Raw genomic sequence first — 15,133 nt, 5'->3', positions numbered from 1 at the left:
TAAAATCACGGACTTGCAGTGCGGGGAAGGGTGGGAGAGTTGGGGCAGGCAGGGTGTTTGGGTTTGGAGCTGGAAGGCAGGCGTGTTCGGGGCAGGCAGGCATGTTCGGGACAGGCAGGAGGAATTCGTGGCAGCAGGAGATCGGGGCTGACAGGGCAGAGAGCAGTGCTGCAGAAGGCAGGGCAGTCATAAAGGGCGTCAGTGACTGGTCCTCAGAAGTCGCTTTTTTTTGATCAGCCAGCCCAGTCAGTGTTGCAGAGTTTTGTTTAGTGAATTGCGTCCCAGCCTACTTTGCATGCGCGGATCGGAAGGATGGCCGGAACACAGGTAAGTGAATCGGGCCGAGGTTGCTAAGGGGTTGCAAACCGATCGGTACATGATCGGTTTGCTTTGTGAATCTAGCCCAAAGAGTCTAACATCGATGGAAGTAGCACAACCCGTCTCTGCTGGGGAGATTAGGAGGAAGAAGCAGGAAAATGTTGGCAAAGCTGTCTAGAATAGAGTTAAAATGACAACTGCTGTGTGGACTGAGGTGAGATTGGGTTAGACTTACTAAGCAAACCGATCGGTTTGTGAGCCCTTAACAACCAGTTTTCTATCCGGCCAGATTCACTAACGCCTTTTGCAATCCTCCCATGCAAATTAGTAAAACCCCATGCAAAATAGCCAAGCGACTGATTCAATAACAATTGCTTGGCTATTTTGGGTCGGGTTTTACTATTGCCAAACCAGACTGCTGCAGACCTGTCGTTAACTGAGTTACCGTTAGGTCTGCAGGCTTTTTGACAGGCCTGCCTGTCTTTTTTATTCATTCTTTTCCATGGCACAGATATTTTGCGTGTGTTACACATGCAAAATATCTGCCCCATTAAAAAAAATGAATAAAAAAGACAGGCAGGCCTGTCAAAAAAGTTAAAAAAAAAAAAATTTGCGATGCCCTCCCCCCCCCTCCCGCGCTGATGCCCCACAAAAGGCAGGAGGGTTGCCAACTCCCTCCTGCCATGTCACCCCCTGATCTTGTCTGGCCAGGCCCGACCCAGCTCCCTCCCTGTTTCTAAATTAAAAGTCATGCTGCGAGGCCGGGCCCACCCACCCATAATCAAACTGCAGGAGGGATGCCAACTCCCTCCTGCCACATCCTCCGGACACCCCCTAACCATTCCAAGCCCCCTTGCCACCCCCCCTCCCCGTACCTTTAACAGAGCAGGAGGGATGCTCAACCACTCCTGCTCCAATGACCTTAGCGACGACTCTGAGGTCTTAGACCCCGCCCCGGCACATCATGCGATGCACAGGGCGGGGCCTAAGGCCGTGATTGGCTCAGGCTCCTACCTTGGGAGGGGCCAGGGGCGCCTGAGCAAATCGGGGACTTCCTTAGGGCTGAGCCTAAGGAAGTCCCTGATTCGTCAAAGCAATAGCCAATCGGGGACTTCCTTAGGCTCAGCCCTAAGGAAGTCCCCGATTGGCTCAGGCGCCCCAGGCCCTTCCCAAGGTAGGAGCCTGAGTCAATCAGGGCCTTAGGCCCCGCCCCAAGCATCACATGATGCAACGCAGAGTCGTCGCTGGAGTCATTGGAGCATGAGGGGTTGAGCATTGCTCCATTAAAGGTACAGGGAGGGAGGGTGGCAAGGGGGCTTGGAATGGGTAGGGGGTGTCCGGGGGGGTGGTAGGAGGGAGTTGGCATCCCTCCTGCAGTTTGTTAATGGGTGGGCCTGGCCAGGCCAGGCCTGGCGGCATGACTTTTAATTTAGAAACAGGGAGGGAGCTGGGTCAGGCCAGGCCCAGACAGACAAGATCAGCGCGGGGGGGAGGGCATTGCAAATTTTTTTTTTTACTTTTTCTTTTTTAAACTTTTTTGTCAGGCAGGGAGCCAGTGGTTTTAACCTGCTTCAATCAGTGGGTTAAAACCATGGGCTCCCTTTGGGAAGAGCAGGAGAGATTCGGGGCGAGAGCGGGAGAGTCGGGGCAGGCAGATTCAGGGCACAGCTTTGGGACAGCAGAGAGCTGGATGCGGTGCTCGATCTCTCTTGACTGCTTGCCAGACTCTTCTGCTCTCTGCTGCCATTCTCCGAAGTGCAGGCCCGCTTTAAAACCACTGCAGAGAACGGCGGCAGAGAGCAGGAGAGTCCGGGAGCAGGCAAGAGAGATCTGGGCTGGGCTGAGTCCTGACAGCAGTGAAAGGAGGCTGTTTCTCCTGTCACTACTGTCAGGGTGTGCGCATGAGCGGGGATCGCTCTGGCCGTGGGTAGGGGGCAAGCCAACGATTGTCTCCATTTACATGCAGGCCTTTACTGAATCAGTCGGCCGGCATGCAATAGGAAACGGATCGTGCACGGTTTGGAGGTTTAGTGAATCCTGCCCATTGTGATTTTTGTCTTTTATCCTTTGATGTCTTGCACAAGGTCATTGAGGAGCAGGCCTAGAAGATGATGGCTGATTGTAATGCCTTTTGGTGTTATAATAATAGAAACGTCTGGATGAGGCAGAATATTTTCTAGATTATGACGACGACTGAAGTGTGTGGTTTATTTATTATTCATCAATTTTAAACATACAATATCAAGAATTAATCTTGTACATAAAATAAAATATTAGCTAAAAACAAATAATACATAATCTATATCTAGAAAGAAAATACATCTGCTAATCCATCTCAAGTCCACATAATAATTGAGATTCTTGATTGCTAGAATGAAGAAAAACAAACTTGCAAAAATCTTAGGAAAACTAACCCCCTCTTCTACAAAGCTGCGCTAGCGGCTGCTGCGCGGCAACAGCCCCGAAGCCCAGTGTTCTCCCCAGAAATTTTTTCCAGCAGGGTGGCATGAAAAAGTGGCCAGGTGGGGTGGGGTGGGATGGGGAAATTTGGTGGTGGGGAAAATTAAAATGTGTACTATTTTTATTAGTTAATTATTATTATTTTCCAATGCTCAATATGACTTCCTTTTTTAAGGTTTGACACTTGTGCTAGAATATTTTTACTAAATTTAAGAAGTATCCAATTCTAGAAATGAATTATTAGATATTCACCCTATTTCAAATGGTATAGAGGTTTAAAAAAGGGAAATGCGTTAATGAAGTCATTAGGTTCAATCTAGCCATTTATTTCCGCATGAATTTAAACAACAACAACAACAAAAGATAAATATACAGTATATATTCGAATATAAGTCGATCCAAATATAAGTTGAGACCCCCATTTCCCCCTCCAAAAAGGAGGAAAAATGGTTGACTCGAATATAAGTCAGGGGCTTAATATTCAAGTGCCATGTCCTGCCAGGATCTTCACCCAGTGTCCTCTCCGTCACGCCCTCCCCTGCAAGGTTCTGCACTCAGCCCCCTTTCCTCCCTGCCCTGCACTCAGTCCCATTCCCTACCAGGCTATGAACCAAGCCTCCTTCCCTGCCAGGCTTTGAACACTGTCCCATCTTCCTTCAGTGTACCTCTTCCCCCTAAAGAGAGCCAACCTTATCAGTGATGTCACAATGGCTTGACTGTCCCGTACTCCCCTCTGCCCTCTAACCCAGCCAGCAGATTACCGGTAACCATTTCCCTTAACTTAAACCACCTAGTGGTAGGCCAGGACAGGAGGGATCCTTCCCGTCTCCTGCCCCAGCTGACACTAACAATTACCACCCTCCTTTGCGTATCTGTTTGTTCCCTGGTGGTCCAGCGTGTATCCCGCGCTGAAATCCTCCAGAAGATTGTAAAGGTAAGTAGTCAGCAGCGTACCCAGGCCGGAATACAGCAGCGAGCTTTTCGTGCTGCGGGCTGGCCCTGCACCGCTCCTTGATAGGCTGCTGCAAATTCTCGCGGGATTCGAGGTTCTTGCGGCAGCCTATCAAGGAGCGGTGCAGAGCCGTCCGGCAGCACGAAAAGCTCGCTGCTGTGTGCCAGCCTGGGTGCGTCACTGGCTACTTACCTTTACAATCTTCTGCAGAATTTCAGCGGGGGATACACGCTGGACCACCAGGGAACAAACAGGTACACGAGGGAGGGTGGTAATTGTTAGTGTCGGCTGGGGCAGAAGACGGGAGGGATTCCCTCCTGTCCCGGCCTAAGGCAGGCCTGCAGGAAGTCCGGGAGGGTTTCGGGTGGTCACTGGGGGATGACCCGAATGTAAACCGGGACCCCCATTTTTGGGCCAATTTTTTGGCCCCCAAATCCCGGTTTATATTCGAGTATTTACGGTAGCTCTACAGCACCTCTAATTATGTTTTGATCACTAGAAATGGCTCTACAGCACCTCTAATTATGTTTTGATCACTAGGTTCCTTCCTGAGGTCTCACTGAGGATATGTAATAGATGCGATCCCCACTTCCAGACCTCTTCCACATAATTTATGGAGAGGTGTTATTGAGCCCTGAAGGAGAGGGACTGTGTGATTGCACTATAGCACTATAGCAAAATTAAAAAGTAGTAGATAAAGATCAAAGTGAGAGCTAGGGCAAAACAATTTAGGTAAAGATGCAGGTAATAATTAGCAATGTATTAAAAATATTTTATTTTTATTTGCTTATAATGTCATTTGAAAACTTCTTGATGTTAATACAACTTTAATTTAATTCTTTATAGTGTGTAATTGTTAAAGACTCAACTCTTTGATAGGCTTGTATCTTAATGCATTCTGCTTCATTTTTTCAATCAAGTTCCTTATATTCAACTTGATGTATTTTATCTGTTCTATGTATTACTTCTTTCCCTGCCATGCCGGTATTTTCTGTATTATATTGTAAATGCTTTCTGTCTTTATCTGTTTTTAAGTCCATTATTCTAATTTGTATTTTATCTGTATCCCATGTATTAGCTCACCTTGTTGTGAACCTCCTAGAACTTTTTCAATATGGCAGTATATAAGAATAAAATTATTATTATTACATCAACAGTAAAGTTAGAATAGGGTCATTAAATCCAGTGGCGTACCTAGTATATATGACAGCCAGTGCTGATCATTTTTTAACAACCCCTTCCTCTATATAAAAAAAGTTATTCTTTTAGTAATAATCCATGAGTCACACAAGGGTGCACCTAGGAAAAGGCAGCATCTGAAACACTGCAGTAAGCACTAGAACACCAACACACGCATTATAAAACTAAACAAGCCAGATCCTGCACAGTCAATTGATCTTATACAGTCAATGCTAACAGAAAACCATATCCTTTTCATACACACAGAACACAGATACACCCTCGCCCAATATGGAATAATCACAAACTAAAAATAGAAATATGTAGACAAAAGTTAAACTGAACCAAGAAACCAGACTCTGCATACAATGCAACACCAAAGAAATAGTGACACGTCCCCTAATACTGTGCAAAATATAAAGACAGTAGATGTAAGTTTGAAAAAACTGCTACATAAAAATCACCACTTTACAAATTAACAAACTGAAATAAAACAAATAATGATAAATAAGAAAATACTATTTTATTGGATTAATCCATTTTTCAATTAGCTTTCAGAAGCCAAATTTTTCTTCAAGACAGTACAGTATACTGCTGTTATGGTATCCTGTCCTGACCTAAGGAAAGGGGTTTAGTCCCAAAAATTTGCCTTATTTCCATTTTCTATTTATAAACTTTAATCAATACAGTTATAACACTACTTGATTCTATGTAAAGCAACAAAAAATTTTTTTTTCTACCTTTTGTTGTTTCTGCTTTAATCATCTTCTCTTCACTCTCTTCTTTCTATTCAGCATTTGTCCTTGCTCCCTTCCATGCAACATCTGTCCTCTCTCTTTGCCCCTTCCATCCAGCCTCTACCCTCTCTCTCTCTCTACCCCTTTCAGCTACTGTCCACCCTCTCTCTGCCCCTTGCATCCACTGTCCACCCTCTCTGCCCTTTCCATCCAGTGTCCGCCCTCTCTCTGTTCCATATGGCATCTTCCCTCTTTCTAAGTCCCTTCAATAAACTGTATATCCTGTGCCCTTTCTCTCCTTTGTACATGATTCATTTCAGCTTCACCCCCTCTCCATTTTTTTGTCTCCACCCCCTCCCCTATGCTCTGGCATTTCTCTCTTCTTCTTTCTTTCCTTCCTTCCTTCCCACTCCACCCTATGGTCTGGCATCTCTATCTCCTTCCCTTCTCTCCCCCATGCCCTGGCATCTCTCTCTCTCATCTCTCCTGGCATCTCTCCCTCTCCCTCCTTCTCTGGTACCTCCTCTCCTTTTTTTCTCTCTGGTCTGGCATTTTATGTCTCCTTAGTTTCCCTTCCCTCCCCCCATGCACTGGCATCTCTCTCCTCTCCTTCTATCTCCCCCTCCCACTCTATTATCTGGCATCTCTTTTCCTTCTTTTCTCTCCTTCCTTTCACCTGGTCTGGCATCTGTCTCCTCCCCCTCCCCCTCCCCCCATATGCCCTGATATCTCTCCCCCCCTTGGTCTGGTAGCTCCTTTCTTTTCCCTCCCTCTCATGGTCTTGGCATCTCTTTCCTCTCCTCTCCCTTCCCTGGTCTTCCTTCTCCCCTCTCTCTCCCCAATTGGGTGCAGCAGCAGCACTTCTCTTCCCCCTCCCCCTCCCCAATTGGGTGCAGCAGCAGCAATTCTCTTCCCATCCCATTCCCTATCTTCCATAAGTCAGTGATGGAGGGAAGCTTACAACTCCTATTCTTGCTTGCTTCAGGCCTTCCTCGTTGCTGGGTCCTGCCTTCGCGGAAACAGAAAGTAGGCAGGACCCAGCAGCGAGGAAGGCCCGAAGCAAGCAAGAGCAGCCCTCTGCCGCTGACCTGTCTCCCGCCTTAGCCTGTAGCAAACTCATGCTCCAGGGCTCTAACGTGTGCATGCTGGCTTCCCTTTTCTTCTTTCCCCCCCCAGGGACATAATTTCCAGTTTCAGAAGGAAGAGCAGGGAAGCCGGCACATACAGGTTAGAGGCCCGGAGCAAGGGTTCAAGTCACTTGCTGGCGTTAAAAAAAGTCAGGCAGGAGTCAAACACTTTTGGGGGCGATTCAGGCTGTGCTGAGTCAGCCAGGGAAATCTCCAAGCCGGTGAATGGGTTTTAAAAAATAAATGTTGAGCAGTTGCGACAGCAGCAGGATTCGCGATTGAGATGACAGCCGGGTGTTCATCTAAATTAGCCGGGGGAAAAGGCCCTAGAGATAACACTGCCGAAGCCCTTTAAATCTCTATGGGCTTCGGGGCCGTTACCACGCGGCTTTGTAGAAGAGGGGGTAAGTTCCAACATCTGAACCCCTTTGAGATGCTTTAGGGACAGAAATGCAGTTAAGTGTGAAGGTTAAAAAAATACATATTTCAGGGATTTATATTTAACTACACATTTGCAAGGTTATCTTAAATAGAAGGTACCCCCTATAAGCAAGACTCCAGGTTTTACAAAGCCTGTAAAAGGTAAACTTCTGTAAAAGTTGACTCCTGTGTAGGGGAGCACTAAGCGGTATTCAATAATCTTAATGAGGAACTTGTGTTGTTGAGGAGGTGAGGAAGGATCAGGATAGGATTTTTCTGATAGAAACATGATGGCAGATAAAGGCCAATTGGCCCATCTAGTCTACCCATCCGTAGTAACCATTATCTCTTTCTCTCTCTGAAAGATCCCACATGCCTATCCCAGGCCCTTAATGAGTATTCTGGTAAGTCCTAATCTGAGTGGTTAGAGTCAGACTCCTTGAAGTACTCTCTGGAAGGAGAGCCAGGGGGTATGTGGCGAAAGGAGCATCAGCTATGGGTCGTGATGGAAGTTGAAGGTCTGAGATAGGAGATAACTTCTTTTTTGATGGCGATGCATGTGTTAAATATGTCCATGTCAACTCTGATGCTGAATGTCAAGCAGAAGTGCTTGATCTTGTCCTCGATCGATGCTTTGATGCATATTTGGGCTAGGCAGAGGCAGGTATGGAAGCCTTTAAAGCCTGTGACTGCAGTAGCCCCCGAAAGCTCTTGTTTGAACATAGCCCAGATCTCCTCCTGGAGAGACGGTGCTGGCATTGGAAGAGACATCAGCATTGAAGCAGTCTGCTGTATTGGTTGTTGGTATGTGGGAGGCCTCAATGTTGAGGCATGCCTACGAGGAGACATCATCTGAATGGAAGGATAGTAATCCTCAGTGTGTTGATGTTTACTATGCGTCAAGGATATCGACACTTGGGAGGACACAGTGGCATACCCAGAAGGTAAAGATTTATGTTTCTTAGTTTTCTTACTTGGGTAACTTGCAGGGCTCTCAGATGCTGCTTCAAGATTCCAACTAAAAGGCTGTTAAGAGTAGTCAAAGCAGGGAAACACTAGGGCCTGAACAACCGAGCAAAGTTGGAGAAGGACAGTACCTATTTTAAATATCTGACAACTTTTAGTTTGTGAAAAACCATGGAAACTACCCTGGAGATTTGATATTTCACTCCAAGACTGTACATTTTCAACTATGACAATAATGAAATTGTCAAGCCAAAGGGATCTTGGTATATCAGGAGAAGGGTGATCAGGTAGGAATAGGATGCAGGTTTTGGCAACATTGAGCTTCATGAAATTCTCACTCGATAATTGTCTCATCAATGTTGTATTTAATCTTAATCAGGAATTGAATGTCATTGGCATAGAGATGGTAGACAACACCAAGGTTCTTAAAGAAGCTACAAAGTGGCAGGAGAAAATTATTGAATAGAACAGGCAAGAGGATGGAACCTTGTGGAATTCCACTGATAATAAGAGTTTCCTTAGACCTATTTTGGGATAGAAAACAAGAGTAGGGTCTGTTAGAAAGGAAGTATTGAAACCATTTCTACACTTTGCCAGACAAGCCAATGGAAAGAAGTCTATTAAGCAGCATTTGATGGTGGATAGTATCAAAGGTGGCAGAGATGACAAGGCTGACCAAGAGAAAACATTCACCTTGATTAAAACCTAAATGATCAAAGTCCATGAATGATAAGAGAAGGGTCTCAATGCCATGATCGGGATGGAAACCAAATTGATAGGGGTCAAGGACAGAATTATTATGCAAAAATTCAATTAATTGATCAAAGACTATTTTCTCAAGAACTTTGGCTAGGAATGGTAGAGAGGATATAAGTCTATAATTGTCAACAGAGTTGGGATCCAAGGAAGCTTCTTAAGAAGAAGCCTCACAGCTGCTAGTTTTAGTTCATTATGAAAGATCCCATCTTGAAGTGATTTGTTGATTATACGTATATCACCAAATAAAGGGGCAGATGTCTTTCAAGGCTTTTATTACTATGGGTGAACAAACACGTTGGGAGTTGTTGACATGTGAGAAAAGATAAACAATATTGAGATGACACCGTGTGGAAGGAATCTTATAACAGTACTGGGTCTAGTGGTAGTAGAGGTTCCAACGGCATAGTTTTGGAATAGAAAGGCATTGAAACAATTGGAATTATCTTAACTGTTCAGAAATTCTCTGAGAGAGTGTATACGATGAAAAACAGTTCTTTGGATTAGTTCGGGGAGGATTCAATGATTCTGTTAAAATATTTATTTATTCATTTTTATAGCCCATCCTCCCCAGGAGCCCGGACGAGAGCTCTATAATTTTGAAATTTGTTGTAGTGTTCAAAGTTATCACCGGAGAGGTATTTTCTCCAGGCACGTTCTAACTGTATGTTTTAAAGAGATAAGATTGGTAATGAATCAGGGGACTTTGTGACATCTCCTGATGGTAAGGTTCTGCCTGAGCTGGTCCAGAGTATGAAGTAAAGCATAGTTCCAGGTTTCATCCATCTGGCTAGAGTCCAGAAGAGTGAATAAAATTAATTTGTCAGAGAGTGCTTTGTTCAGGTCAGAAAGCTCAAAATGACTATGCTTAGAAATAATGGGAGGAGAAGAAGAAATGACAATAGTATCAATCAGTAGGGAAAGGCTTATGAGATGATGGTCTGACCAAGGCACTGGGAAGATTTGGTTAACATGTGTTCTTGAAGTATTAAGTGAGTAGGTGGAGTCAGTGAAAATAAGGAAGAGTATGTGACCTTTAGTGTGAGTACTAGAGTTTACTATCTGTTTCCACCCAAGTGAATCAAGTAAATCAAGAAACTTGCCTATGAAAGGATCACAGTACCTATCATCGAAGTGCATGTTAAAGTCACCAAACAGAATGGAAACTTGGTGACCTAAGTATATATCCACCACTTACCTTATCAAATCAGAGTAGACATGGGGAATGGTGCCATGGAGCACAATAGCAGAGGAGAATATTAAAGATATTAAGGGATTGGGAGGTCAAAAAAAGGAAATCAATACCATCTAAGTCTGGAGCTTCCATTTTAGAGAAGCAAAAAAGCATTTTGAAAAGTTGACTCCTGTGTAGGTGAGCACTAAGCAGTATTCTATAATCTTAATGAGGATCTTCTGTAACACATACATACAAAACATAGAAACATGATGGCAGATAAAGGCCAAAAGGCCCATCTAGTCTGCCCATCCGCAGTAACCATTATCTCTTTCTCAGAGCATGGGTGTCTCCCAGAAATAAACAAGCACTTGTTATATAATAGTGCCATGGCGGCATGTGCATTTGCACCTGCCAAAGACATGTCTGTAGTGGGAATGTCTAAATACTGGCACATAAATGCAGACTTACACTAGTATTTTATAATGAAATCTGGGTGCCCACATGTTATTACAGAATTTGTGCTCAGCACCCAGCATTTTGGTACACTTTATAGAATCGCTTCCAATATAATTTACATTATAAATCTATGTTCTGGGGTTGGAAATAGAATTTGGATTTCCATTTCTACTTCAATAGCTGACTTGCTTTCTTCATATTGTCTTGTAGCAGGACTCACTAGAGCAGTAAGAGGAGCACTGTAGGGAGGGCAACAGTTTGCACATGCAGAGATAGGGAGGCAGATCGTGGTAGTAGCACTGGAAGCTCAGACAAGTGCTTATTTATGTAGGTGGAAGAGCTCTGAGACCTAAATGGGTGGAATATTTTTAATTCAAAGAGCAAAACCATCTTCTTTCTGGTGTGGAGAGATTTTTGTGTCATGAGCCCTGGCATCTGTGTAGCTCATAAGGCAAAATTAGCCCTAGATGGGAGTACAAAACCAGTAAGTGGTTCATTATGCCACAACCCCTTCAGCATGCTTTGACAGAAATAGATAATGGCCACCCTCCAGTTTTCTGAAAGTAAATATGGCTTGAAAGACAGCTATGCATTTATATAAGAATGCCTGAAACAAGGAAACCCACACTCACCTGCTCAGCTGCCTCTCGTTTGCTGTTATAGGTATCCAAATGTTCTTGCAGTTCTAGCACACTAAACTTTAGTGTTTCAAGTAAACCGCATGACACCAACTGGAAGACAAACAATTACTATCTTAAACACTGTATGATTTATGGCGATTACTAGCCTACTAGATCATGTTAGGTAATTATAAAATCTGTTTTTTTTAAACATGCAAAGCACATGAAAATTAAGAAACAGTAATATATGTTCCTCAGGTAGCATGTTTATAATATTCACATTCTAGTGATCAGGAGCAGGGCTTTCCGGAGACAAAGCGTTTCCCAGGCAAGGAACATTTCAGGTTGCCTTTGGATCAGGCTGATACCCAGGCCCTGTTGTGAGAATGGTTTGCAGCATTCAGTAACTTCACCAAAGGGCAAGCATTAGTCTGCAGGAAAGGAGAGGAGTGGAGAAGAGGCTCACTTCCCTGGGTTACTAAATAATATGCATTAGATCAAGAGTAGCAGCAGTTGGAAGAGAGCACCGTAGTGACAGGTAGGAACAAAAGATTAGGTTACTCACCTCTACCAAAGGAAAATCCTGCCAAACAAATCTGACTGATTTCTTTGACTGGGTGACCAAAGAACTGGATAAAGGACATGTGCTAGATGTAATCTACTTGGATTTCAGCAAAGTTTTTGATATGTTTTCTCACAAAAGACTCATGAATAAGCTGAGAGTAGAACTTAGGACCCAAAGTGGTGAGCTGGATTGTGAACTGGTTGACTGAAAGGCAACAAGAAGCCTGTAGTAAATGGAATAGCCTGTAGTAAGAGGAAAGGAAGGTGAGTAGTGGAGTGCCTCAGAGGCTGGTACTGGGGCCAATTCTGTTTAATATATTTGAGAGAGACACAAAGATCACCAATAGAATGGATACTCCAAAGAGAGTAGAAAGCATGAGAAGAGATCTCCAAAAATCAGAAGAATAGTCAAATATCTGGCATTTAAAATTTAATGTAAAGAATTGTACAGTGATGCACTTGGGTTGCAGAAATCAAAAGGATATGAAAGAGGAGGCAAGAGATTAATAAACACAATTCAAATTTCAGACCCTACCCCCACCCCCTGATTCACCTCACAGGCTGTTAACAGCCTTACTCACTGTGACCTGTGCTGCAGCCTGCCTCAGCTCTCTTACAGAAGCTGGAAGTAGAAGAATCACTGCCTCATGCTGGGAATGCCTCATTGACTCTGATCTTTGGGCTGCCAGTCAGATACCATGCCTGACTAAACCCCACCCCTGTGGACTGAAGGATGTACTAACAGTGGAGGCGAGAAATGCAGCTGGCATTCTGCAAGACACCGCTGAGCCTCCTAAGGTTGCCTAACAGCCTGTGCTCAAACCTCTCCTAAACAGTAGGTGAGACTAAAGCAGGGACGGCCCCGAGCTCGAAATAAATTAATGCAGGCAGGCTAACAGGTACTACCAGGGATCGGTTTGTCAGCTGCAGATCAGTCTGGGACTTTTCTACACAGGCAGAGCTGAAGAGAACGCTCCGAGCATGAAAAACACCAAAGAAAATAAGAAAAAAGGGAGAGCAGAATAGAAACACTTTTTCAGGCTTGCATGTAGAAGGGAAAAACTACAGGTGTCAGTAGAGCTCCCAATGAAGTAGAGGAGAAACACAGAAAAAAATCCATCGTGGATTCCTTCTGCAGATGGCTCGCGGCCATAGGGAGATAACCCACATATCTAGAATGACACACCTATTGCATTGGAAATAAGATTTTCATTAATAAATACACATTTAATTGGCAGATGGTGAAATGGCTGCTTTACGTAACGATGTTGAGCGAGAGCAACAGTGCCAAGTAACAGGCATTTAGAGATACAGATCTCCCATAAGAGCCACAGAAAACACATTTTGCTTCTGAGCAACAATGCCAAATAACTCCCCCCCCTTTTACTAACCTGTGATAGTGTTTTTTAGCGCATGGACCTGCGCTGAATACTCTGCGCTGCACCTGATGCTCATAGAATTCCTATGAGCATCGGAAGCTGAATGCAGAATTCAGTGTGGTTCCTTGCAACACTATCGCGGTTTAGTAAAAGGGAGGGAAAGGGTTATAACTGAAAAGGCACAAATAAACTTAATAACCATAAACAGGTATCAAACATTCAAATCATGTAAAAAAAAAAAAAAAAAAAAGAAAAAACTCACCCTATTGGTTCTAATTTTGTCCAACCAGTAAGATCTGCTATCAAAAAAAAGTTCAAAAGAAATTCTCTGAAAAAAAGCTATATAAATTTGAGAATATGATGTTTTTCACTTACCCATGGTCCACAGATAGAGCATGGTGACTCATAATGGCTTTTTTTTTAAGCAGATTAGCCTTACTTCTTTTAAGGACATTTATGGAGTACTGGGTTAAGTGTTACACTGTTTGAACTAGTCTTAAATCATTCTTGGTAGATACTTATGCAAATTTCAAGCTCTCATGAACAATAAAAGCAGCTTGTGCAATCAAGGATGTCTGATTTACTTTACTGCAATCCGGGTCTGTGACACTACTTCCAGCCTCCAGATTACTCTTTAATTAGCTTTTTTTCAGAGACTTTTAATAACTTTCATGGTGTTAATTGTTCTTTTGAACATTGTTTTGATAGCAAATTTTACTAGTTGGTCACAATTGGACTTTAGGACCAAATGGACAAGTTTTTATATTTCTTTTACATGATTTGAATGTCTGATACCTGTTTATGGCTTTTAAGTTTGTCCATACCTTTTCAATTTTAATATATTTATTAATGATAACCTTATTTATTGTCTTACTAATATATATTCAGCATGTATGTATATATATTTCCAAACTAGAATGTCATTTGCTGGTAAAGTATATCAAGATAGTATTTCTAGATGCCTTTTAAATCCCTTATGGTTTTAAATTCTTCTGTATTTATAGTTTTATATTTATATATATATGTGTGGACCTTCGGACTGCATCCAGGCAATAAGCTGCCGGTTGCTATACTCTTCGTGAGTCCAATCTTTATTAATTAGGGTAGGGGTGAAAGAAGAAATTATCACAGATAAGTTAAGTGATTTTCTTCACTTTATAGAATTGAAATGAGACGAAAATAAAAAATTTCAAAATGAAAAATTTATAAATACATAATTAATAAAGATTGGACTCACAAAGAGTATAGCAACCGGCAGCTTATTGCCTGGATGCAGTACGAAGGTCCACACATATATATATATATATATAAAACTATAAATATAGAAGAATTTAAAACCATAAGGGATTTAAAAGGCATCTAGAAATACTATCTGTATATATATTTCAGCATGTATGTATATACACTGTTATTTAGGGAAGACAAATATTTTTAATTATGATTTTATAATAGTACTAATAGATTTTTATATAGAAACATAGCAACATGATGACAGTTAAAGGCCAAATGGCCCATCCAGTCTGCCCATCTGCAATAACCATTATCTCTCTCTGAGAAATCCCACATGCCTGTACCACACCTTCTTGAATTCAGATGCAGTCTCTGTCTCCACCACTTCTTCCAGGAGAGACTGTTCCATGCATCTACCACCCTTTCTGTTAAAAAGTATTTCCTTATATTACTCTGGAGTCTTTCATCTTTTAACTTCATCCTATGCCCTCTTATTCCAGTGCTTCATTTCAATTGAAAGAGACTCGACTCATGTGCATTTATGCCACGTAAGTATTTAAACGTCTCTATCATATCTCCTCTCTCCTATCTTTCCTCTAAAGCAGGGGTCCCCAAAGTCCCTCCTTGAGGGCCGAATCCAGTTGGGTTTTCAGGATTTCCTCAATGAATATGCATGAGATCTATGTGCATGCACTTCTTTCAATGCATATTCATTGGGGAAATCTTGAAAACCTGATTGGATTCGGCCTTCAAGGAGGGACTTTGGGGACCCCTGCTCTAAAGTATACATAT

General features: G+C 43.0%; 1 protein-coding gene across 8 annotated transcripts in view; it reads right to left on the bottom strand.

Moving 5' to 3' along the window:
- FRYL (FRY like transcription coactivator) overlaps positions 1-15,133 on the bottom strand; it is a 768,252-nt gene that overhangs the window by 35,878 nt on the left and 717,241 nt on the right. For all 8 annotated transcript variants that reach the window (XM_033945802.1, XM_033945793.1, XM_033945809.1 and 5 more), the window contains one exon: positions 11,181-11,279. In XM_033945802.1, coding sequence (XP_033801693.1) covers positions 11,181-11,279 — 99 coding nt within the window. The remainder of the gene's footprint in view (positions 1-11,180; positions 11,280-15,133) is intronic.

Source organism: Geotrypetes seraphini, chromosome 1 (assembly GCF_902459505.1).
Source record: "Geotrypetes seraphini chromosome 1, aGeoSer1.1, whole genome shotgun sequence".
Classification (NCBI taxonomy): domain Eukaryota; kingdom Metazoa; phylum Chordata; class Amphibia; order Gymnophiona; family Dermophiidae; genus Geotrypetes; species Geotrypetes seraphini.
The sequence above is the reverse complement of the archived record's forward strand: the minus strand, read 5'-3'. Positions and strand labels throughout refer to the sequence as shown.